General features: G+C 39.3%; 1 protein-coding gene across 1 annotated transcript in view; it reads right to left on the bottom strand.

Moving 5' to 3' along the window:
• slmapa (sarcolemma associated protein a) overlaps positions 1-24513 on the bottom strand; it is a 97221-nt gene extending 72708 nt beyond the window's left edge. Inside the window, 2 exon segments of the mRNA XM_041225082.1 lie at positions 23073-23363; positions 23695-24513. Coding sequence (XP_041081016.1) covers positions 23073-23270 — 198 coding nt within the window. The 5' untranslated portion in view covers positions 23271-23363; positions 23695-24513.
• Between the last annotated feature and the right edge of the window lie 3421 nt (positions 24514-27934).

Genomic DNA, 27934 nt, shown 5'->3' on the forward strand with positions numbered 1-27934 from the left:
ACATGTTATTGGCATTTTTAAACTCTTGGTGACTAAAGTGTACAGTACTGATGCAAATTTAAAAAATCATTATAAAATGCTTGCCTAGTACCAAAGTGATGGATGTCCCTGCTTGTTACCACACAAATCACTGATGATGGCAGGGAAAATTTAAGAGAACTTCAGTCGTAAGACATTTTTGGTATTTTTAATCTGATGATATTTCATTTTGATCACCCTTTGCTAGTAATGTATTAGTATTGAGCCAACAACACATATTTTTTCACTGGATTGAAAGCTAAAAACTCTTACTCACACCAGAAACAATGGCTTGTAAAATTAGACCACATGGTAATACTTTGGTTTCTGATTGGCCATGCATTCTGTATTTTGGAATGAACCAATAGTACTTAAGTTAAAATAAACTTTAAATTGGATCTTTGAAAAAAAGTATCTATTTGCAGGCACGAATGCACACAGGAAATAAAATGGAGTTAAGACTTGGCTTTTGGTTTTTTAAAATACGTATTTTTTTATTTTTTTTTTATCCCAGACAGACTGCAGTAACCGTCCAACTGTTTACATGACATTTAAAAACAGGGCTTATTTCAAACCTACCTTTTTAATATGTAAATTAGCCATGTGTGCACTGAACACTCTGTCACAGCACATCAGTCTGGTGTGAGCGATTAAACGCTGATTACAAGACAAAAGTTCGCAATCGATTGGCAAGTGGTACTAAATAAAATGCATTGTTCACCATTTCAGAATTTTTCCCAGTTTGAAAGCCGCTGCATTAAAAGAAACCACATTACCAGCAGGTACAGATTAATAGTAGTAGTATTAAAATGCCCCTTTATTTTGACAATTTCCATATCAAAAATGGCATTTTTGTTCTTGGACATTTTTCATTCTTAGCCCCCCCCCCCCCCCAAGTAAATATTTTGGACGGTTTTCAAAACAATTTTTGCTTCATTTTTACAACACACATTGATGTTGTTGATATGATAAACGCGTATATCTGCTTCATGTACCAAGGTTAAACGATGTCCCGTGTTACACAAAACACTAAATAAAATGTCAAAATATACAATTTCGTTGGTTTTGTGGATTTGCTATATTTTAACATTGCACATAAGGATACAGTTTTGAAAATGCTACTTGCCAAAACTGTGACTTCACGTGAACTGTATTACATAACCATTTCCTTTATTCTGTTGCAGTGGTGTTTTCTCAATGCAAGATGTATTGTAGGCATATATATATATATATATATATATATATATATATATATATATATAATATATATATATTATATATATATATATATATATATATATATATATATATAGACACACACACACACACAGACTGTATTTAAAACAACTCATACACTTTGTGTGCGTCTCTCTCATGACGTGATAAAACTACTGGCAGAAATGGCCATGGACTTAAACGTGTCAAAAAACACAGTATTTTGGCCCTGGTTTGCAACATTTTTTGTGTCATAGGAAATACCAATTTCAAAACACTCCATTACCTACTTTTTTTTTTTTTTTTTTTTTTTTTAAAACCAATGATGTGGTTTTCATTTAAAAAATCTACTGCACTGAAGTACGCAGAAGTATACATTTCTCCCATTCACTTGCTAGGTCACTCCATATCTCCAAAATGCAGACAGATATTTTGTCTACCAAATACTGTACATAAGTTTACAGCAGATTAATTTCACAGTATTTTTAAGCACAAATAGCCTACATTTCAGCAGTCACTGCCAAAGCTGATTCTCGGGTGTGACAGGGATACAAGGTTATATTTGCATCGGGCCATGTTGTTAACAAGCCTGATGTTGTCGTCCAGGCTTTACTGTAAAACTGACTGTAACCAGGGACGGTGTGCACACATTCCACTGGACTGGAGAATTGTGGCACGGGAGTTTAATTATGAAAATGCAAGTGTAAACAATGCATTAATTTACTGCGTATTGGTATGGTGTCTGGTCTGGGAAGGGGGGGGACACACGGGCGTGTTAAGAACATTATTTCAGGGGGGCATTGTTACAATGACACAGCCTAGCAGGAACACTGTAAAGATTTGTTTTAAGTTATATATACCGTATAACGGGAAATTTTGACTGGTATTAAACTCGGCGGATTTTTTCCACAGCATGTTCACAAAAAAAGTCTGTTTTGCGTTTACTTTTAATTCCAAAAACATTTTAATAAATGGTTACTTAAATATGTCTGCTAAAACAGTATCTCACTATAGCATCTACAATGTAACTGCAGCAACTTGGAGAACAACAAAGGCAGCCTTCCAATCAGTTACAGTATTGATCGTTCTTATATGGCCCTTAATTTTAACAACCAGTAAACTTATGATAAGCATGTGCCGTCTCTCAGTTTTAAAACTATGTTTCACAACATAACACAGTGGAAAGATCACAGTACTACCATGCAGTAATTGAAGGGTAGTATTGCCACGTGTGAAATCTTTAACACTTTGTGGTCTTATGTCGGACCAGGTCCGACATTACAATTTTTCTTTTCCGGTCTGACATCAAAAAGACTTCAAGCACAGATCTCTAGTCATTTTTTCTCCGCAAAAAGCAGAGAAAACCTTTCAATCACTGCGAGGCAGGTAAGCTCTGAGAAAAAAAAAAAAAAATGTAAAAAGGGACATATCTGAGCAATACACATAGCCCCTGCACCACAGACCCAACACTGACAAACAAACATAGCTGCTTCCGCATCCAGCGCTCAATGAATATCACAGACATTTGCAGAGCTTTTTGAGATGTATAGTAATAAAATAATGACTTGGATTGCATTATTGAGGAGTTTGGTGATTTATCAGTATGCACGTCTATAAAGAGGTATGTGATAAATACAGCAAACAAGGGGTGGGCGGGGCGAGATGCAGTACTAAGTGCCCTGTTGATATTCAGTGCCTTTTAAACCTGTTTTACTTTGAATAAACAGCCTTTGCTGAAATAAATTGGACCTGACACATCTGACAAGCACTGAACAAATGGACAGCCAAGGGTTAACAATAAAACCCAAACTAAAATGCTTTTATTTGCTTCGAAATCATTTCGAACTGGTTAATAGACTAGTAAGCACTGGCAAAATCAGCTCAGTTTTATACGGTGCAAAACCTTTTAATGTTTTGTTTCTGGGCTTTGCGATACCTGCATAAATAGTCGTATCTACAACGTATCGACAATAACAATCAACCATTTTGTTATCAACTTTCAACAAGTCTGACAAACAATTTTGGCTGTTAATTAAACCCTTCAAAAAAACACAAAAATGCTCAACATAAAAAAGAACAGTCCTACTAGCGGTCAGTTCACACTGCCTGTGGGTTTCTGATCGCATCATCAATTCCTAATTTTTTAAATCCATTGATGGAAATGTCTGGCCTACTTTTAATGTCTTCAAGCAAATTGGCTTCATCACTGCCACTCTCATATCCACTTTGATATCTGACATTATTTCTCTTGTCCAGAGCTTCTTTACCCTGTTCAGTATACCAAGTGGCACATCCAGTAAAGGCGCTCTGCATGGAGTGCAGGATGCGCGCTATAGCCTGGAGATCGCAGGTTTGAATCCAGGCTATGTCACTGCCGACTGTGACCGGGGGATCCTAGCTGGCTGAGCGCTGCCCAGGTAGGAAGGGCTTAGGTTGGCAGGGCAAACAATGGTTCACTGCGCATCAGCGACCCCTGTGACTGATAGGGTGCCTACAGGTCTGCAGTGGAGCCACTCAGATCTGTGTTGTCCTCCAGCACTATAGGTCTGGTGGCTTCGCTGTGGACCTGCAGTGCGAAAAAAGACGAATTGGCAAGAACACGTTTCGGAGGACGCGTGTTTCAGCCTCCATGTCCCCGAGTCGCCGGGGGGTTGAATCTGTGAACCGGGATAAAAAAATAATAATTGATGAGAAAACCAGGCTAAAAACAATTGGCGATGACTAAATATTAAATTATATATAGTACCAGTCAAAGGTTTGAGTACATCTGCTTGAAACCAGGTTTTTCATGATTATCTATGCTGTTAACTGTATAAACTTGTCTATAAACACTTGATATTTCATAATATGATACGTGTAAGTGAATTGCATTCAAAATTTTTATTTTAAAAAGATTATCATTGTCATGTCAATTTCAATGAAATGGTCACCCAAAGCAAGGGGATTTCAGTCTGAAGCCCATGTCAGTTAAAAGTCTGAAATGTGTATAACACGGTGTTAGAACACTGGCCTAAGTATAAAAGTGTCTTTGTTAGATATTCTCCAAGTTAACTAGCGTGTTACCTAATTAACCTTTTGTCACCAATTACTAACAGATGAGGGTCCATGATTACTACAAATATAGGTAGCATAGGCACAAGTTTGTCAATCCTGAATGTAAGGGAGCAGAAAATGGCAAAATACACTCAGTTAAGCAAAGAAAAAAGACAGTCTGTAATTATTTTAAGAAATGAAGGTCAATCTTTAAGACAAATGGCAAGAACTCTGCAAGTGTCTGTAACTGCTGTGGCCAAGACCATCAAACGATTTGAAGAAACTGGCACTCATGAGGACCGAACAAGGTCAGGCAGGCCAAGGGTGACCTCAGAATCAGAGAACAAGTTCATTCGAGTCACAAGTCTGCGAAACCGGCGATTAACTGCCCCTGAAATACAAGCTCAGCTAAATGCTACTAGAAGTACAGATGTTTCAACATCAACTGGTCAGAGGAGATTGTGTGAAGCTGGCCTAACTGGAAGAATTGCTGCAAAGAAACCATTGTTAAGCGTGCAGAATAGAGGAAGAGACTTGCTTGGGCCAAAAAACAAGAAACTGGACGTTTGAGGAGTGGAAGTCGGTCTAAAGGACCAACCAGTCAAAATTTGAAATATTTGGGTCCAACCGCTGAGTATTTGTAAGAAGCAGAGAGGGTGAGCGCATGAGTTCTGAATGTGTGGTTCCCACTGTCAAGCATGGAGGAAGCAGTGTCATGGTCTGGGGTTGCTTTGCTGGTGACAGAGTTGGTGATCTTTACCAAGTCCATGGCAAGCTCAACCACCATGGCTATCATAGCATACTTCAGACGCATGCCATTCCATCAGGATTATGGCTAGTTGGGCAATCATTCATTCTTCAGCAAGATAATGACCCGAAACAGACCTCAAAGTTGTGCAAGAACTATCTGGCAAAGAAGGCAAGTGAAGGACAACTCAATCTAATGACATGACCTGCCCAGTTTCCAGACCTCAATCCCAAAGAACTTGTATGGGACGAACTGGACAGAAGAGTCAAAGCAAAGCCACCCACAAGTGCCCTACATCACTGGGAATTGTTGCAGAAGAGCTGGAAAGACATGTCGGGTGATTTCCTGCTGAAACTTCTTAACCGAATGCCTCGTGTTTGTGAGGCTGTTATTAAGGCAAAGGGTGGCTATTTTGAGGAATCCAAGATTGAGAGACAATTCAATTTTCTTGAACATTGCTTTGATACTCCTTATGTTTTGTATATTATAAACGTGTTTTCATTTTCAAGTATTTACAGAAACATATACGACGTAAAACATTGTCAATTATGAAAAAACTAATTTCCAGCAAGTGTACTCAAACTTGACTGGTGCTGTATATATTATGAAATTTTTAAAACCCTGAACCTTCTCGTGCCACCCCAGGATAAAGTCCACACCCCCCAGTTTGAGAACCACTGCTCTATTAAATACATAGAAGCAATTACAACATGGTTTTTCATTTTAGTTTTTTCACTTTACAGTAACATCCCCAGAAGTTAGGTTCAGGACTCCTCATGTTAATTGTAGGGGGGTAAGAAACCAGCATTTGATGAACTGCAAGAGTGTGGCCTAAAAACTATATTGCTTTGTTTAAAAACACAGTAGTTTCAAAAGCAAAAAGGTAAATGAACACAAGTATTTTCCAAGTGAGCTGTACAAAGCCATGGCACTGCAGGTTACATCTCCACGCACACACAGGATCACCTAACATCCCAATGTTTTTTTTTTTGTCGTTCATGGTTTCTAATCCCATTATCAAGCGTGTCTAATTACAGTAATTAAAATTACCCACACCTTGAAAGTATGAAGGCAAGAAAACAAAAGGGAGTCCTCTGCCATCCCGCACACATGGAGTGTCATTCCTTTCCTGTATAACTTGAGACACGCCCTAATGAAACTGAGGACATGACGAGGGTGTGGTTTCAACTGAGGCGCAGCAGCTGCTGTGATTGGCTGTGGAATCTGAAGCAGGGAGGGAGAGGTGGCGAGAGCAGACAGAACATTAACCAGACAGGGAGAACATCCGATTATATGAATACTCATTCATTTTTTAACTCTGAATCGTTTTACTTTAGAATAGTATACTAGATATATCTAACCTATGTATATTATGTAGTGCAGGGACAAATACCTGAATATCTGAGCAAATATTTTTTGACATGTATTCGGATACAAAATCAGATGTTTGTATTCACTAGAAATGACAAAAATACCTTGCACTTCTTTACCACATCTCCAGAAGTTGCACGACAGTTTCAAAATGGCAAATGAAAAAGAGCTCTGTGTGACATTACATATTTAAAAACAAAATATCAGGATTAACACAGCAGCTCTTGCACTTCTATTTATAAGTTTTAGACAGAAAATAGTAAACAAACTAGATTATGAGCGTGCACACATAGTGATCTCTGTGGAAGGTCATCTGGGTCAGAAATAGGTTGTGCTGCTTTAGAGAGAGCCAGAATCTCATGGGACAGAAAAAAGGCAAACAAGTTAGTCTGAAATGCCTCGCTTAACAATACCCAACTTCTTGAAAGTGTTGTGTAGTGATTTTTATTTAGATTGTATATATTAAATATATTGTAGCAGCAGGGCTGGTATATAGGGCCCCGATACACACTCCTTGCAAAGGAGCCGGCTCTTTTGTACAGCGGTATCAGCACTATGCTTTAGTGCGAGAGGTCCCGGGTTTGCGCCCATTTCCGCCTGTGTGTGGATTGCCTCGCCCTGTATAATGCACCTGTCTGCGGGAACCGAGATCGCTACGACATATTTTTTGTTGCGACTGTTGTGGTGGAATGTAAAAAACAAGAACCAAAACTAAGTTTTTTTTCCCCCCTTCATTTTACAATGTCATTTCTACGTCTGTTATATTTGAAGTGTTTAAATTTCAGTTTTCGTTTGCTTGGTCAGCTGCAAAAAGGCACACGTAAACCTCATATTACTTTATGAAAACGTGTCGATGGCCGCGGTTTACAGTGAAGAAACAGCAATGGCAAGGAATGAAAAAAAGTTACATAAAATGCAGTGTCAACTTTATGTACTTTTTATTTTGGTAATAAAGAAAACAACGTTTAACTTGAACTGCTGTTTGGCATCCTTTGTTTTGTAGTTAATTCACTGGGGTAAAGTAAGTCCTACACAACTTATGGCATAAAGACATGCACACAGTGGCCACGGCCACGACCCTTGTTGCTTTGCTGTCTCTGCCTGCATTCAGAGCAATATAATGGCTTTTATTACTTTTTGAAAACAAACAAATATTTAAATTATAAGCGAATATCCGAAGGTGAAAATCTTGTGTTCGTCCCAGCACTAATATTATTTAGTTTTCGAAATTATACAATATTTTAGCGCATACACGTTGAGTAAATACCAATTGTTTTTTGTATACTTAGACATTAACATTTAAATAAAAATTTTAAAAAAAACTGCTTACATTTCCACAAATTAGGGAATGCTATTTTTTTTTTTTTTTTTTTTAACAGTTTACATCTTTATGGTCTCCTACAGCTCTGTTTGAAAATCTAGTCTCTCTCTCTCTCTCTCTCTCTCTCTTATATGTACAGTGTAGTATGTAAACTAAACCACGTCAGGACAAATACTTGCCTCTGTGATCGCTGTTTCTGCTGTAAACTGGCCTTGTCAACAGTAAACGAGTCTGAGAAACGGGAGGATGAGAATTATTATTATTATATACAAAACATGAAATAAGGTACTGCATATAAACATTACGTATACAAAAAACGATTGGTATTTACGTAAATGTTCATCCTAAAATATTTGTCTTATGAAAGATTATAACATTGAAAACTACAAAACATATATCAGATCTATCAGACTATTTAAAAAAAATATATAAACACTACAATGTCACCATAACAATTCAACTGATTAGATTTACTTTTTGTATAATTAGACATTCTCCCTTTCTTGTTAAATGCCATCTCCTCTCTCGCCTCCTCTCCCTCCCCATTTCAAAAATTTGTGCCCAATCACAGCAGCCGTAGCCTCTCGGTTTGCATCCAATCATAGGAGTCTCTCAGTTGAAACCACATGCTTGTCACTCCCCCCAACTTCATTGGGGCATGTCTTCAGGAATACAGGTAGGAAAGAAATGACAGATCTGATTTGTTTTATTCCAGATGTATTACTGTGTGTACAGTCATTCTGTTAAACCAGGCATTTGAACAAATGACTACAACTTTTAAGCAGTTAGTCACATGCCTTTTATAATGGGTAGTCCTTTGGCCCTGAAAAAATGTTTGTCATAACATATCTGTTCATTACATAATATATCCAGTTCTGGTCACCTCGCTATTCCAGGTTTAAAAGGCATGGTATTTGTGGACAGGCTAAAAGAATTTAATTATTCTGTCGAACAAAGAAGACTATGCGGCGACCTGATTCAAGCATTTAAAATTCTAAAAGGTATTGTCAATGTCAACCCAGGAGACTTTTTCGACCTGAAAAAAGAATGCTGTCAGATTCTGTGTAGACGGTCAATGCTGTCGGATTTTGTGTAGATGGTAAATGCTTTTGACATAAAATGATAACAGTAATTAACATTAACAAGCAGGTTTTCAGATCGATCATAGATTTTTTCTATTAAAGTCTTAAAGTGACATATGGTTTGGCGCACACTTATTTGTTCAGCTGTTAATTGATCTCAAGTCCTTCATATTTTTTTTTTCTCTCTTTTTCAAAACTGTTCACTTGAATGGAAGCTGTGCCTTGCTGTTTAACTATTAGGCACAGCAGTGTTTCGGTTATTGGATCTTCTGATAATTCAAAAACAAGACATTTGCAAAATGTGTCTGTTACATTTACAGTAACATTTCACCTCTGTTTTGAAGGTTAATTATAAACACCTGCATGCACAGAGGCACTTTGGAACCACTGCTGTCAGTGCAAGATTAGCATTTACTTTTTCTGCACAATGCAGAAGCATACATGGGAAATGCAAAACATTACTATCAATATTTGACAGACTTGCCTTGTGCTGGTACACAACTTGAGTGTGTATTGTATGTATCACAAACCACAGTCAGCAGCAGTATTTTCATCCAGCTCTTCTGAGCAGGCCTGGGTCAATTCCAGTAATTGTGGAGTTTGTAATTAATTGCAATTGCAATGTAATTGTAGTTGAGCCTTGGTAAACCTGTGTAATTGTATTTGTAACTGCCATATAACTGATCAACTCCAGTTTAATTCCACACCTTTTCAAGCTTAATCATTCACAGTTCCACTAATGGAAATGAGAAGCTCAGTGGATCTATGAATCCTGCTTGGATGCCTTTCTCTCCAGAAGATCCTTATATTGCGACAGATCATTCTGATACACTTCTACGAAGTGTCACTTCGTGCAAAGTCTGTTGGAAGATTTGCCTGTGCACAATAAATAAGTCACATTCCCACTGCAACCTGTTAGCAGCAACTACATTTATAAGGTTGCTGAGAACGTAGATCCCGCACTCAGAATGTCAATGACAAAGAATGTTGTTGGAAAACATGGATTGAGAATTGATTAGCAGTTTGCTACGCATGTGGACTGGCAGAGCTATACTGGTGTTTTTTTCTGAAAAGAGACTAATATTGCAGATAGCAGACTGTTTGGTTCAAATTGCATGTACTGCTAACAATTGATAGAGACCTTGTGTCTACAAGTTTCTTGCCCAGCATTGACTGCAAGCTAAAAAGATAACAATGCTGTTGACCAGAAGGGGCCAGGCTGTAAGACTTTGGAATTCAAAGCATAAAGGGGCTAAAAGGCTCCCAGGGACTGGCGTTGGACCCAGAGGTTCTCAGAGAGATCGAAAGATAATGCCACTGGGATCAAAGGGGCAGATTTATGGACCTTTTTTCTCCAGGAGTGTGAAGAATTTACTGAGTTCAGAGGTTGTCACACAAGACTACACACACACACACACACACACACATACAGACGCTAAATTAACAGAATAATGTGTTGTACCTTGACCATTGGTTAAGTGTCAGAGAAAGGGGAGGTGGACCATCTATACAGAAGGGTATTTAATGTCATGCAAACATTGTAATGTTGAGTATTGTGTTTGTCCTGTACCTGGGACCAGACTCCCTGCATATTTCAATAAACCTGGCAACTGATTGAAGAAAAGGACTCTGTGCATTTTCTTGAATCTACTTATTCACCATCTATTTTTGTAAGTTACTTCAAATGTAAACTTACAAACATACATGAGATGTATACTTCTACTCACATATACTCGATCATACATCAATGCTGACCAGTAATTTGTTTGGATTGATTAATCTGGTTTCATCTTCCATACGCAGCTTAACAGGGCAGTGAAAACAATTTGGGTCATCGGGGCAAGACAACTGTTGCATAAAACAAGCCAGATCTGAGATGTGGCACTTTTCAAAGCAACCTCCCCAGAGTGCACACAATGACAAATAGAACACCATTCCCAAAGCAAAATACCTGCTGAAGCAAAATGTGTATTAAAAGACCTAGGATTCCACAACAGAGCAATCTTCCAAAAACACAATGGGATCCTTAAGCAGCATCATACTTTCTAGTGCTGTCCCTGACTTCTATCAAAATAAAATATTGCGAAAATTAGTAACCTGACTTGGGTAAACGGCAAACAAATATAGATCTTTTAGTTGGGTTTTGGTGGGATACAAACCACGGACCATGAATACAATACCACTGGCAACACAGATTCACGATCAAGGGGATGTGAACACACATGCAAATAATGCACAGCAACACAGCAGGTAGCAACAGTAACTGGTGTTTTGTTGTAAACTTTACAGCCTGTTCTGGTTTCAATAGCACTTTAAGACTAGTCAGGGTAGAGTATGTCCTATAGCCACTGACAGCAAGGATATAGCTGGATTAGGTTCCACCCTATAGTACACTGACATACCTCCAAGCTGTCTTCAACACTACACAAGGAGAGTACGACACACACACACACACACACGATGAGAGCCAATAACAAATATCCCCCGGCTAGAACACAGACAACACATTATTACAAGTATCAGTACAATGAAGGAGCAGGATGCCGTATACCACTGCTTACAGTTCAAGCTGGAGTTCATTCACTGAAGTGGTATAAAGGCATGTTTTGAATTTTCCATTAAGCTACATACCCAAGTCATACTGTACAGTCAAATATACCAATCAAACAGCATTTCAGCATCCTACTCAACACCCACATAACCACCATCTACAATTACAACTGAATCAGCGGTGTCATTAGTAGAAGCACCTGCCCCATATCAAAGCAAAAATGGAACAGTTAAGTGGAAACCAATTGTTAAAGCCAAAAGGTAGTAATTAAAATCATATTGGGGATGCTCGCATCAGAACAGGTACAGGGATCACCTACCAATCAATCACATGCAGAGGTCTGTATCATGAACAGTCATGGGCATGCTCTTATTTTAAAGGTTAAAATGTTTGTTTTAATATAGAAATAAAAGCTGCTGAAGAGGTTGGTATTTTAAGCGCACTGCACTGTGATTCATACAGCCGTACTGTAGTACAGTACTTCTGTTTGAAACTACTCCAAACATGCTTCTAAAACCACAACAAAACCCTGTTTTTGTTGAGTTTACTAGTGCATTCTCCTTGTGTTAGCACAACCATGCACTGACCTTGCCTGCTCCCCTAGTGATGAAATCACAGTCCAACTCGCCAAACACTCTGCTGAACTCTTGCAAGGACACCGAGCTGTCGCCCTGCCCCCAGCTGCTCGGTTTGCAGAATTCATTCCCGGACGCTGGGAGTCTGAATGTTACCGTCGGAGTAGAGCTCCCAGGTTTATTCTCACTTTTATTTTTGGTCTAAAAGGAAGTCATCTTGTGCATGTAAACATAGTACAGGCTCAGCATTTGTTCTCACACAGACGATTCACGAACACAAATGACACCTGTGTGCGAGTGATCAAGCAAGAAAATACAAATAAAAAGTTAATCTAAACACTGTGGTCATTCAGCGATTACAGCTGGGCCCTGCTTGGCGTTACCTGCTTTTACAGATACATGGTACATCAAAGATACTCACTGTTAAGGGATTGTGTTGGTATTTACAACCTCCGTACAGAAAACCTGTACAAGCCCAGGGTTAGCTGTTATACAAGTTGTGTAGGCACTTCAGTAAACTCCATACATGTACAGTGTACCCACATATGGCTACCTCCCTGGCTCAACAGGATAAACTAAAACTGCTTATAAATTTCAGGAAATTATTCATTCTTTGGCTTCATAAGAGGGGGACAGTAATGGATCTGTGCGACGTTCTAAAGCTGGATTGTTTATCTACCTTGACAAGCCTGCTTCTGTCATTAGTAAGCATGTTTAAGGGGAGCCTGAGTTAACACTGTTGCAACAAACTGCTGCCCCTGGGGCATAAGGGAACAGGGGAACAAATGCAGGATAGGCAGTAAGCCTGGGCAAACCTTATTCAAATGTTCAGTTTTGTTTAAAAATCAGAAAATGTTGCCAATAAAACATAAAACAGAGTTTAGCATGAAGATCATGCTTTAGTTAGCATTCCTGGTCACCCAACATTTATTCAAAAGTCCAGTTATATTGGTATAGATGTCATCTCGTGCATTGAACATACATCAGTTTTAAAGCCAGAAACACTCTGTACAATGTTATTTTTTTGATTTCTAGTAAGTTAAATGTGTATGTAGATGCCTCTTAAAAAAAGTGCAGTTTGGGCAGCCCAATCCACATCTCTTATGATAAGAGACACCCGATACACAAGTCATTAAACTTCAATTACAACGACTCCAAGGAGTTTACATTTAGCATACTTTGGAGGAATTGTTGGCCAAACTTTTCTCCTGTTTCCCCACACCTGCATTTTAAAACTCCACGTGCCTTTTCTTCTTATATGGAGTAAATGTCCTCACCCCATCCCACAGAATCAAGCCAAATGCTGAAACTCTGCTGAAAGGTGAAAATGTAACAGCCGGTGGGTTTCCAGTGCTCCAGGAAGCTGCAGAAGCATTGTGGCTCAGTTGCTTCTCTGGGTCTAAGGTTTCAATCCTTATAGAGTATCCTCAAAATAGAGCACTTGATTTCCTGAGCCCGCCTGGGAGCGAGCAAGCACACCCAGACTGACAAGTCTGTACAGACACACCACTTCAATGGGTGAGGGATTAGAGAAATATCTCAAACATGTTACAAAACGAGAGGAGGCCGTTCAGCCCATCTTGCTCGTTTGGTTGTTAGTATCTTATTGATCCCAGAATCTCATCAAGCAGTTTCTTGAAGGATCTCAGGGTGTCAGCTTCAACAACAATACTGGGGAATTGGTTCCAGACTCCCACAAATCTCTGTGTAAAAAAGTGTCTCCTATTTTCTGTTCTGAATGCCCCTTTATCTAATCGCCATTTGTGACCCCTGGTCTTTGTTTCTTTTTTTAATTCGAAAAAGTCCCCTGTGTCTACATTGTCAATACCTTTTAGAATTCTGAATGCTTGAATCGGATCGCCACGTAGTCTTCATTGTTCAAGACTGAATAGATTCAATTATGTAGGCTTGTCTGCATAGGACATGCCTTTTAAACCCGGAATAATTCTGGTCTTGGCACTCTTTCTAGAACAGCAATAACCTTTTTTATAGCGAGGTGACCAGAACTGATCAATATTCTAGATGAGGTCTTACTAATGCAAGTTTTAACATTACTTCCCTTGATTTAAATGCAACACTTTTCACTATATATCCAAGCATTTTGTTGGGCTTTTTTATAGCTTCCCCACATTGCTAGTTGAAGATGTGCAGATGTAAATAAACCAATGGTAAAAAGGAATTCTTTTGAGATTACTACAGTAATACAGCAGCCCTTACTATGGTAGTTACATTATCTGGAATAAAAGACTGATTGGTTTTAAATAGGTTTGATTATATTTTCCACAGATCAGCAAAAAGTAATCAAAATGAAAACCAGATTAGCATTCAAGCTGTCAGAGGTTGACCTTTTGTTTCTGTGTCAAAAAAATAATTATTAAACTAGCAAGCTGTTTGCCCTTGACTTCACTGAAAAGAACATGTGAACCATCAGTGCATGGAACATTACTGTACATGCTATGTGCAAAGCACACGAGAGCTGCAGAGGACAGCAAGCAGGCCTCCAGTACTTTCACAACTCCGGATTGCAGAATAATATTTTGCATTACACAAGTACTTGGTGTGCTGTAATGCAGTGTAATTATTCTGGCAGCATAGATGAACGGTAATGTTTAGCAGTTCTGTATTGATCTGCTAGCCAAATACACTGCAGCTTTTCTATTTAATACTTGGCATTCTTGTAAAGAGTCTAAATGGAGACCAAGGTCCCGTGTAAAAGTTTACTGAACTTCACATTAAAACCCACTTGCAGTAACATGCTGTATGTGCATATGTCAAATTTCCCCATTCTATTCTATGAGCGGTTTCTCAATCTAGCGTTTCAGGTTTCATTCTCTACGGCAGTGCTAGTACTGTGGAATGTGCAATGAAAGTAAGGGGAGGATCAGGTGACATTTATATCCAATTGCGTGTCATGTAGCGATTCCAAACTACCGGTGGACATTTAGAAGACTGAGATATTGCGGGAAGCCATTCAACTTTTACAAGTGTGTATGTGTATATTATTATTAATATATATATATATATATATAATATATATATATATATATATATATATATATATATATATATATATATATATATATATATATATATATATATATATATATATATATATATATATATATATATATATACACACACACACACACACACACAGTGCCTTTAGAAAGTCTACACCCCTTGAACTTTTTTTTGCAGTTTGTTGTCAGTGCCTCAGTTTCATGCATTAAAATAAGGATTTTTTTAGCCCCACTTATCTTCACACCATACTCCACACTGTTAAGGGGAACAAAGCTTATATTGAGAAAAAAATGGAAAGATCATAATTGGGTAAGTATCCAATCCCCTGAGTTAATACTTGGTGGAAGCACCTTTGGCAGCAATTACAGCTGTGAGTCTGTTGGGATAGGTCTCTACCAACTTTGCACACCTAGATTTGGCAATATTTGACCATTCTTCTTTACAAAACTGTTCAAGCTCTGTCAAGTTCCTTGGGGAGCGTTGATGGACAGCAATCTTCAAGTCATGCCACAAATTTTCGATTGGATTTAGGTTGGGGATCTAACTGGGCCACTCAAGGACATTTACCTTTTTGTTCCTTAGCCACTCCAGTGTTGCTCTGGCTGTGTGCTTTGGGTCGTTGTCATGTTGAAAGGTGAACTTCCATCCCAGTTTCAGCTTTCTTGCAGAGGGCAGCAGGTTTTCCTCAAGGACTTCTCTGTACTTTGTTCCATTCATTTTCCCTTCTGTCCTGACAAATGCCCCAGTCCCTCCCGATGAGAAACATCCCCATAACATGATGCTGCCACCACCATGCTTCACAGTAGGGATGGTGTTCTTTGGGTGATGCGCTGTGTTGGGTTTAAGCCAAACATAACTTTTTGCATTTAGGCCAAAAAGTTCAATTTTAGTTTCGTCAGACCACAAAAGTTTTTGCCACATGGCTACAGAATCTCCTGAGAGTTTTTTGCATACTTCAAAACAGGATTCAAGATGGGCTACTTGAGTAATGGGTTCCTTCTTGCCACCCTACCATACAGGCCAGATTTGTGGAGTGCTTGGGATATTGTTGTCACATGCACACTTTGACCAGTCTTGGCCATAAAAGTCTGTAGCTCTTGCAAAGTTGCCATTGGCCTCTTGGTAACCTCTCTGATCAGTCTCCTTCTTGCTCGGTCATCCAGTTTGGAGGGACGGCCTGATCTAGACAGGGTCTTGGTGGTGCCATACACCTTCCACTTCTTAATAATCATCTTGACCGTGCTCCAGGGGATATTCACGGCCTTTGATATTTTTTTATACCCATCCTCTGATCTGTGCCGTTCAACAACTTTGTCCCGGAGTTCTTTTGAACCTACAGGAACTGCTGAATTTATCCTGAAATTATGTGAATCACTACAATTTAACACAGGTGAAGGCCACTTAACTTCGTGTGTGATTTTCAAGGTGATTGGTTACACCTGAGCTAATTTAGGCTTGCTATTACAAGGGGAGTGTACACTTATCCAACCAAGCTATTTCAGTTTTTATTTATTAATTTTATTTTATTAGTTTTTAGCAAAAGCTAAACATGGCAATGTACATTTTTTTTTTTTTTTTTTTTTTTTTTATTTAGTCGTCTCGAATTTTTTACCCCAGTTTTCTCCCAAATTTAGTTTGCCCAATTATCTGTATCCTCTTCTCACAGCTCACCGCCCGTTTTATTCATCATATGTTAACATTTTACAGCAATTACAGGTTTGAAAACTTTTTTTTCAAAATCTGGTACCTGGGAAGGCGTTTCATTTTTACATCTGGAGTTGAAGTGGTTAACGGTCTCAGTTAGTGGTATGCAGTAGTACAGAGGAGTCATCTATTTGGGTGATGATACAATGTTTTTGAAAGCTATAGGAAAGCACACCAAGCTGATCAAAAGGATAACAAGCTGTCTGTCCTGCCTAAATGCAGCTGTGAGTTCAACTTTTGCTCTTAATATGGTTTGAATACACACAGTTTGGTTATAAAGAGCAGCAACAACCGCACTAGTTAATCCTGTTCAGAACAAGGAGCGAGTTCAGTTATTAATTCAGTTTGGTTTGTAAATGTGCAGTAACTGTGTGTGTGTGTGCACTAACAACCGCAGTTGGTGCTCAGTTTATTTCTGATGTCAAGTAATGCTGTCACCGTTTATGAGACATTTCCATGTGATAAACATGGCTAAAAATAAATACATACACACAGGTGCCTGATGAGCCAAGTTATTTAGTAATATTGATGAATAGTAAATTCATAACAATAGTAAATAGTGTGTATGTATGTGTGTGTATATATATATATATATATATATATATATATATATATATATATATATATATATATATATATATATAAATGTTCATTTAAACAAGGTACAGTTTTGTAATATTCTGTTGTAAGAAAAACAAATGCAAAAATTGTATTCTTGGTTTTGCAACTTAAAACAATACGGGACTATTCATGTCCCCAAAAGCCACAGTATGACCACAACTTGTTTTTCCACCAATACCGAACATCTCATCTGTGTGTTTTGGCACTCCAGGAAATGTCTGTAAACGACAAAGATGCATACATGACTGCTTAGACATGCATACATTTTTAATCCAGTCATTTGGAAACCACTCCAGTCATTCCCACCAGCCTTCTGGTCAGAGGATTGCCCAAATGTTTCGATCTACTGTCATGGTACTGCAGATCATCACCACTGTATTTAGCAGTGCAGAAAATGCAAAATGGCGTCTCAATTGGCTTTGTAGAAAAGCTGTGCTTGACGAGGTCTTGAGCGATTATGTACTGTACTTTCAACCAAAAGCATACACAAACACAGCCTCCATGCTGCTGCCGCCACACAAACCTAACGAATGTCGTGTAATGGTGGGCCGAGTTCAGTTGTTAGTTTAAACAGGGAGTGCACTCACTTCAGTAATGAAAGGCATGTGTGTACAACAAAATGCAGCAAGTGCAGTTTGTTAATAAGGCTGTCAAGCTAACCGCAGCGTGTGTGTGTGTACGAGGCCAAAATGTTTTACCTCTGCTTTTTGTGCAGTAGTTCCATTGGGTTGCCTTAAAGTGTAAAGATAACAAAAGTTTAAGAAAAACACCAGGCTTTGTTTGATCTTCGCTGCTGAATCACTTTCCTTGTTCAGTTCCTTGACAGTAAGTTTAAATATAAATGCTAATCTTACCTAATCTAATGCTTTTAATTTGATTTCTAGGTCAACAGTAAATGCACCATACTGTACACTCTGTATGGCCCAAACATATTGCTTTTGCAGTAACTGTAAAGCAAGTGCATTATGAATTATAGATTTAAGCAAAGCAGCAGTTTGGGTAAGTTATATGATTAAAGCCATGAATCTGCATGATGGTGTATGTATGTATGTATGTATGCATGTAATTAATGTCTGGGTTTAAAAAAAAAAAAAAAAAAAGTTTTAACATCTGTGTAATTCTCTGAAATAAGTCTAAATTAGAATCTCATAACTGCAAGGGCCTGTCACATGTTTGAGCTCTTTGAATAGGCAGACACACCTCAGTCTTCTGCTTTAGAGTATGTGCTACCTTCGGAGTTGCAATACTAAACTGAGCTGAAGATGACCACAAAATGTTTAATTAGATTCCAAAACAAAACTGGTTTACAAAACAGTGATATTTCACTGTGAAAGCACTGTTTGACTAGCAGTGCCCAGTGTGACACCAATAAATACATTGTGTGTCCCAGATCAGACATGGGAGAGCAATGTGAACCTTCAGTGAAGGAGAACAAGCTGCATTGCAATGACAGGTCACAAAGATCTGACAAGAAGAACTACATTGAGATTCATTACACTACTTCAAATTAGTACTTTAGAGTATGTTATTTGTGACCAACCCACTAATTAACCACACAAGGTTCAAAAGCTTTAAAAGAACAAAACATGTAAAAATCAGCCAAGGCATCTTTCAAAATGTACATAAATACCTGAATACCAGAGGATATGATTCTCCTACCTTCCTGGTCTCTGCAACCCTTCTCCTCCTCAAACAGTAATCAGCTGGTTTACTTTAACCATCACTTCTGTTTGGATCAACTGTACAAACAGACCCTAGTGTCTTGATAGAAGATGCCAATGCATGTCAACAATGCCATGTTCCTAATAAATTAGCAAAGTTCACCATATAAAATAAAGGATTTTAAGTTGTGTCCTTTTGGAAACCACTTCTAAACACCTCATTCAATCCTCAGTAGGATCTAAAGGTTACTGAAGTTCAGTGTATTTAACAGCAATGATATTACAGTACATCTCATCTGCTACCACCCTTCTTTTAATGCTTTTCTCAATAATGCATTCCTCTAAGGAACAGCAGTTCTTTTGTGTGTGTTTCAACATGCGTGCATGCAACTAAATGAGCCTATGCTGGAACTAGTACCTCACGTCACCTATTACTGAAATACACAAATTAGGGATGGGCACGAGTACTTGAATACTCAGTTCTCGCCAAGGACATTAGTATTCATTAACACATGGAGTAATTTTTTTTTTTTTTAGCTTTACAACAATATGCTGGATTAATGTCACAAGCTTCAGAAAATAAAAAACATAGAAAGCGTGATGTCAATGTGGTATTGCGAAATACAAAGATAGACCATGAAATCTGAAATCCTTATATTAACAATACATTTTTAATGCAGTTAATGCAATGGTGTGTTATGCAGAGCTGGGGGAGGGACTGTTTCAGCTAAAGTTGAGATCATTGCGTTCACATGTTTAATAAATAATTTTCAAATTGCACTTGTTTTCATTGTTGACTCATTTATGAAATGGCAAACTTCCCCCATTACAATCTGTCATGGTTAATAAGACTTACATCACGGCTGGCGTTAGGACAATTTACATAAATGTGCATGCATTAAATATTCTCAAGAGTACTTGAGTACTCGATAATATCATGAGAGTACTCAAATAGTGAAATAACTCTAAATGCCCATCCCTAACACAAATAGTCTGTACCCAAGAATACAGTGCGTTATTCAGAAAATATAAGCTTCAAATGTTGGTTTAAATTACTGTACCTCCCGACATTTTTATGATGTGCGTAATCATACAGATTACGTTCATCCATTGAGTTTTATAATCACCTTACAACTCTGCTGATCTCATTGGTTTGACTGGTAATAAAAAGAAACATTACAAATTGCATCAGAAGCTAGCCTTCATAAGTAACAATTTTCTTTAGCCTGAAACACGTACTAAATTGCGTGCTGTTTTCCAACAAACACCAAACTGAGCCGGACTCGAACCCAGGTCTGCAGAGCGTAAAGCAATGAAAGGTAATTCACAGTGAGAGTGAAACTCTTCAGGAGAAATGTTTGCAAAGCAGGACTGTAAGGTTTGGCTAATATAATGTTCATTGCTAAACTATTTTGGCAGAAATTAAAAACACCATCTAGAAAAATGACATCAATCTGTATCGAGCTATTCTTTCCACAGTTCTACTAAAGCAAGTCCTGGGATGCAATGGAAATCAACCCTCAATATGCAAGACAGATTAGTTATCAAACAATCTGCACTAGGACCTTCCAATATGGAAGACAACGCCTACATGACCCAGGGAAAAAGAACATGTCTAGAAACATTTTTATGCAGTGCTTGCCTTGTTTTCACACTTTAACAATAACTTATAGCACACTATATTTAAGTGAATACAGTGCTCCTTTTTATATTGATGTAGCTAGGAGACAGTGAAGAGGTCATACTACTGTATTGGAGAATGGCAATAGAAACTGATCCTCCCAGGATACAGAAAGCTCTCTTCATGCCATCTGGTTTCCCAGTCATTGAATCTGTGTGACTGTAAACTGAGCTACAACCACAAGCACAAGCTCTTCAGCTCAGCCCATTATATAGAGATGTAAGAGAATAAGGATTTACAAAACAAATCTATTCTGGACACAACGGAATCATAAATGTATACAAATCAGGTGTTGCAGTTAGAGCAACACAACTTCTGAGAAATAAATACTTAATCAAAAACAAATGTATACAGATGCAAAAAATAATTGGTTTAATTAAATAAACCTGAAACACTACCATTCCATATTATTACGAATTAAATCAACTACCTGTACACTGCAATAATTATTTAATAAACTTCTACATCTACTCAAGGTACTTTGCATGTGATCGCCCTGGTGGGCTACTTTGCATGATGTGTGATATGAACGATTAATGTATGTAATATAATATACAGGACTAAACTATGTAATAATTCAACACCACTTTCCTGGAATATAGTAGCCAATGTACTGCTTTCAGAATGTATAACACGCAGCTCTATCAAGTGTAGGATTCCAAGCACACAGAAGACAGAAACAGTAGTGAGACTGCTATGAAAGCGAATGGTTCTTCCCCAAAACTGTTAGACCTGTCACAGATATCAGGAATCACACTTCTTATGCACCCAGTCCTGTCACAACCCCCATGCTGAGCGGCATTAATAACATGATTGTATGCCAGCAAGCCAGTTCCTGCTAAGTCTGCTCACCAAATTATTCCTGGAGCAACACAAGAAGTGCTGCAAGCCTGATGCGCGTCTGCAGTCAGCCTTTACTCTCTGGAAGAGCATGGCAGATTGCTGGCTGGTCTACGACTGGGTGCAGGGAGACTCCCCCACACCTGCAACCTATAGTCATTTCTGAAGTGACACTGAATTTCTCTCACTAGCTGACATGATATGCGATTTCCCAGCATTGTGACATGACTGGATTTGTATAAAAGTGTTTTATATACAGGGAAATACTATAAGGCTTATCCATATATTATAATATTAACTGAAGAAAGAAAAACATCAATTCAGATCATTTGTTCAGCAAACCTATTCCATTCATGATGGCTGGCTAGTATATAAATGTTCATGAAATCAATTAATGAATTTAACACTGATTGCAGCAGCACATGGGATATTTAACTGTACTGTTGCTAGCCATGCAGCTCAGAGTAGACTGCATTGAAGTCAATACTGTGAGAAGATGAATGCCAGGTAATTTTACATTGTTACCTTTAGACTAATCTTTAATTCAAGAATTAATAAACCTTTGAGTCCTACCCTAGAATCTCTTCATTTGAGAGGCAAATTCAATGAAAACCCTTATTGCTAGATGTGTACATTGCAGTCTCTAAAGTCGCTAGTTAAAGGCACAATAATTAGCCAATTAATGATTCCTGAAAGTGAAATGTGCTTACTTTCTTTACATTTACAGTAAAATGTGTAACTCATAACCGGTTTACAAGACATGAGTTTCAAGTCAGTGCCACTGCAGGGCATGCGTGTGCTTCAAGATCTGTTTTTTTAAACTTTGCACCAGGATAACCGATTTAAGGTGGGCTGTACATTTGGGATAAAAATATTTATTATTTATTTTTTTACAAAAAAGAGAGCCAAAACACTACATGCAGATCTGTACCAAGGTTACCAGCACTGTGTGTGTCTAGTGGATTAACCTCCACTTTGAAAAGGAAGGGAGAATGTAACTGTCCAGCTCTGACAAATCATTCTTCATATCCATATGTATTCTTGATAAATGAATATCAGAATAATTCCTTTAGTCGCTACCAACGCTACCGATAATGAACCGCCGTGTTCCAGGCAACCACTCGCTGAATGTCGAGGCTACAAATAAACAGAACCGCCTTCTAAAAACCACACAATGACTAGGCCTAAACAGACGCACGGTTTACCTGAAAAGCGCTTCGTTTTGTCTTTACATTGTATTCGTTTCGTTACAAACCACCTGTAAGGCCAGGCTGACTCAGTTTTACCAATTTTCAAGATGTGCTGCTCCAATACAATGTATTGGCTCGGTACTTTATTTATTTTTTCAATTCATTTACAATCTTACGTTATTAAATTAGGCATATCTCTAGGAATACAGTTATCTTGTGGCAATAACAACAACAACAATAATAATAATAATAATAATATCCACACAAACCTGGGGTTACATAAATGTCAGCGTTGCCAATGAGTTCGCGTCAGACTGTGCAAGCCTGCGTGCTCCTGCTGTGTGTGCACGACTCTGCATCATAGGGGATGGGTACCTAACTAAATCTGCTTTGCATACCTGCGGCTGTAATACATTTCACCGAAATAAAACCCTTCTTACCTTGCCCGTCTTGTGATCGAACCAGATAAGAGCGTGGTTCCGGGACAGCACTTTGCAGTCAAACGTCGCGTTGTTTTGAGCTGGCCGGCAGCGAGCCACCGAGCGCCCGATCTTGACCGGCTCGTCCAGGTACACATGGCGCTCCTGAAAGGGATGTGAATTCGGCCGACAGGTAAAGACTGCCAATGCAGAAGGCATCGATGACAGCTGGGGGGCGTCGCTCCAACCAGGGACAAAAGTTAACGTTTCTTGATCCAGGTTGGCAGACTTTACTACGACTACCTCCAAAAACTGAAATAACACAAACGAAGAAAAAAAAATACAGATATTACCTATACATAAAGTCCTACAAACCAATACCTACATGTGGTCGATCCCTTGGTCCACCCATCATTGTGTTAATCTATAGTCTAGCATTAGCAGTGTTAGTAATCAGGAGTGTCCTCTTCCATACAGAAACGCGTCTACACAGCTTCAATCCACCAAAGCTTTGCTCACAAGAAACCATTAGGTATTAATGATATAACCAACTTGAAATATGTAACAGTTATGAAGGAAGTCCGTTATTAATTAAGTTGTGTTCTGTATTTTTTATAAAATAAATAATTCATTTCAACTTTACCTATATGCACGGTGAATAAAAACACCTTATCATACCAGAATCGGCCCAGCTCAACAGTGGCTTACTGATCAAGCACGTTCATGAACGAGCATGTCTCTCTCTTCGGCTTACTTTTATTTAGGCCAGAATTCCAAGCCCACATTAATCCAAAACAACGTGTTCTTTTGTTCAGTTTTCTTCTTGGAAAAAAAAAAAAAAAATAGTTAAAAAGTGAGACTCTTTCGGTTTAATGTAGCGCTCCCCGCGCTGTAAACCTGCGGGTAATCTGTTTCAGCACATTCGTCTGTTACAGACAAATCGGCATTCTTCCTCTTCAGTCTTGGTACAAATATTTACCAGAGCAACAATCGCACAGCCTCGAGTCTTCGCATCCGTAACGCATCTTCAACTTCATATATACATATTCAAACAGCAGATCCACGTCCCAGCAACCAGGGGCCCGGTTCAAATCCTACCCCCCGTTTTAGAGGTAGTAAATGAGGTTGCTGTCAGACAGCGGCGGCGGCGGCGTGAACTTTCTGAACAGCAAATCAAAACAAAACCCCTCCTTTTTTTAAAAACCATACACGGAAATTTCCACACAAGAAGCTCCTCTCCTCCCCTCGCTGCTGTATACCAGCTCGCAGCTATATGGGAATAACCTGTTGGTTAAGCCATCTGCTGTCTTGTCGCTGGGCTGTGTCCCTCGGGGCTGTGGACGATTCTGTCCGCTGCAGATTACTGTCTACCCCGTTGAAAGTGAGGACAAACCCCGACACTGTTGGTAACGGCAGCCATACTGTCTAGAAGCACATTCACACATACGCTCCTGCTCACCCGGCCGCGTTCTGAACCGCGCTTGCGCAAGAGACCAGCTCACCAGCGTGAAGAAGGGGCGGGCCCGAGGGAATGACAGCTGCTGCTCGAATCAAGCAACAGGTGCTCTGAAGAGAGCTCCAATGGGAACAAAGACAGAGCGGGGCGTTACCTATTTTCCACCGTAAGAAAACGGTTGGAGTAACAGAAGGGCAATAAGGAGGAGCGGGTGCGAAGCTGGAAACGCCCATGTGACGACGGGGGTGTCGCCAGCTTTGGGGTCGGGCAAACCCATCATGTTTTAAATACGGATATGTCTTACACACAGAGAGCGACTGTAGTTTCTGCGCTGCATTGTTGCTGTCTGTATTCGGCTGCGGGAGATAAATCTGTAAACTGTAAATCTGAAACAGTCCGAGGCATCATATGGTATCCCTTCACCCTACATAATGCCCATGGCGTAGAAGTTAAGGAACTGAGAACTGTCGTATCGCCAAGTAACATGCACTGGAGAGGGATTACATGGCGGACCAGGGTGAATACCTTATGCATTTGTGTGTAAATTTAATGGACTGTCCCTAAAATGTCCGACCAGTTTTATGAAATGAAATGCATTCTGCAATTCAGAAAAGAAGCATAAACTGTGCAAGTCAGGATGGATAAGACTGCAGCTCTGAAAAATCCCTCAAGTTTAAATACCAGGGGTGTTAATAGTTGAGAACTCACATTTTAAACAGTTTAAATTTGCAGGCTGCATTTAGGAGTTAGCCTCAGTGTTTACATGCATTAGGGTATTAACCTATTAACCGATTGCATGCTGGAGCCTGGACACATACAGTCTTATACAGGAATATATGTTGCACATGTATCAGAAGTGAAGGAGGTCTCTTGTGGTTGCTTTAGTCAAAGGAAGCAAGCGCCTGTATTTAATACCTTGCTGGATCACTGCTTATTCCACAATCAATCACCCTGCATTCCTCCATTGCTAAAGGAAGGACTTTGCTCCTGGACATTTATCATTGTCTCATTGATTCAGTCTGTTTGAGGTTTGAATAAATCTGTGGTGGAACCCTCCATGACCACTAGGGGCACAAGGAATAACTCATGCCAGTGATTACAGGCTGTAATTACCTCTAAGACCACTAGGGGCACAAGAAATAACTCAAGCCAGAGATTACAGGCTGCAATTACCTCCAAGACCACTAGGGTCACAAGGAATAACTCAAGCCATTGATTACAGACTGTGATTACCTCCAGGACCACTAGGGGCACAAGGAATAACTCAAGCCAGTGGCTACAGACTGTAATTATTGGTACCTCCATATCCACTCATCCTGGAGTGACTAAATCTAAGGGTGTCCAGTTGTGGTTCAGATTGTCAGCTTGGCATCTTCTCTGGGAGATTAGGTCCTGTCCACTGCGATACAGTCAAGTGTACATATGTCACGTTTTAAATATCTGGAAACATTGTTCTGGGTTTTAACATTATTTTATTAAAATTAGATTGTGGGGAGGAAGTTGTCTCTCTGTCTGTACATCTGTCCATCTGTATGTCCCACTTCATTTTTAAATGTATCTTGAGAACACAAGAAGTTATTCTACATACTGTAAATCAGTTTTCTAATATACTGACACCAAATTTGCTTACCTAATGAAATCTAGGTCTCAAATACCATTCATCCAATTTTCATTAAACTATATCCATTGGCATCTCTTGCTCTGTATAGTATTCTGTACACACTGTTTATGTATGTCATGGTCATCAGTCTTTTCCTCATACAGAAGCTCTCATTTTCAATTGACATCTGGGGGGGATGGGGGGGACAGGACCAGATTCAAACAAACCACACAAACAAACAAACAAACCACACAATTCTGGGCATACCAAACCACACAAACAAACAAACAAAACACACAATCCTGAGCATACCAAACCACACACACAAACAAACAACCAAGCCACACAAACAAATAAACAAACAAAACACACAATCCTGGGCATACCAAACTACACAAACAAACAAACAATCAAACAAACCACACAATCCTGGGCATACCAAACCACACAAACAAACAAACAAACAAACCACACAAACAAACAAAACACACAATCCTGGGCGTACCAAACCACACACACAAACAAACAAACAAAACACACAATCCTGGGCATACCAAACCACACACACAAACAAACAAACAAACCACACAATCCTGGGTAGGCCAAAACAAACAAACCACAAAACAAGCAAACCACACAATCCTGGCCATGTTTTCAAGGCTGTAAGCAATAGCTGCAGGGCGCGCATAGTGGATCCATTGGCAGACACAGCCCGGGGTTTCTCCTGGCGAGGCAGGCGTGCTGTAATGCACACTCAGTGCTGTGCTTGCTCATTCCTTTTTATCGTCCTGGATGGGCTGCTTGTCTGGCTCTCCCCAGATTACTCATTCAGCCCTCGGACCCTTTCCAAATGTTACAGTACCTCTCTCCTTTTCTCTTTGAATCCAGGAGTCTCGTATTTTGTGTGCTAGTGGTATCTGAACTTTCCCTGTGCTCTGTACACCCTTGAGATGGTAAAGACAGCAGTGTGTGAGTGGTGCTGTGGCTGTATCGTCCATAACTGGTAATCACTCAATGGTGCTGAATTGAAAAATACTAAAAGAACGCTAATCAATTCAATGACAAACATTTCAGTGTTGAAATTTCTTTACGTTTCTTTTAGTATTGCTAAGAACTGAACAGTACTGCTGCCAAGCAAATAGCAAAATCCCACGGACTTGATTACAATCAGGAGGGGTTTTAATGGGCCATTTCATTGCAGTGCGATTCCTACGGGAGCGAGACTTCTAAAAATGAACCAAGGCTTTATAGCACCAACAACCTTAAAACTGCCTCCATTTAAAAGAGTGCTAGCTGGGCTGTGCAAACCATGCTCTCACCTCTTCTTGGGAACAGCTACACCAGCCTGCTCCTCTTTTAAGGGCTGTGCAATGCTCTCACCTGTTCTTGGGAACAGCTACACCAGTCTGCCCTTCTTTTATGAAGGAGTGCTACAAAGTGCTTTTCTCTGGTCCCTTTATCCTTGTGATCTTGGCTTGTTTTCCTATGCTAATTCTCTCATAGCACACTGTGCAGCGCCCTGGTATCTCATCACTCCCTGTGCTAAAGCTCAACTCCACGGTTTTGTACAAACAGAACACACTATGGTGACACACGGATGCTAAATTCTAAGAAACTTGGCGCACAAAGGGTGAATTCTCTAAAGCAGTAGGTACCACTTTCTGTGCTGCAGGTTAAATCCAAGCCTCACTCTGGAATACAGGAAGTGAGGTCCCATTTTTAAACAAACGATTGCAACTGTATCCCATAACATTGAAGTACAGTATAACTGAAGGGTCATGCTACACTTTTAACACGAGGGGAGCCATTGTAGTGGGCGTGTCGACG

Source organism: Polyodon spathula, chromosome 23 (genome assembly GCF_017654505.1).
Source record: "Polyodon spathula isolate WHYD16114869_AA chromosome 23, ASM1765450v1, whole genome shotgun sequence".
NCBI classification, from domain to species: Eukaryota; Metazoa; Chordata; class Actinopteri; order Acipenseriformes; family Polyodontidae; genus Polyodon; species Polyodon spathula.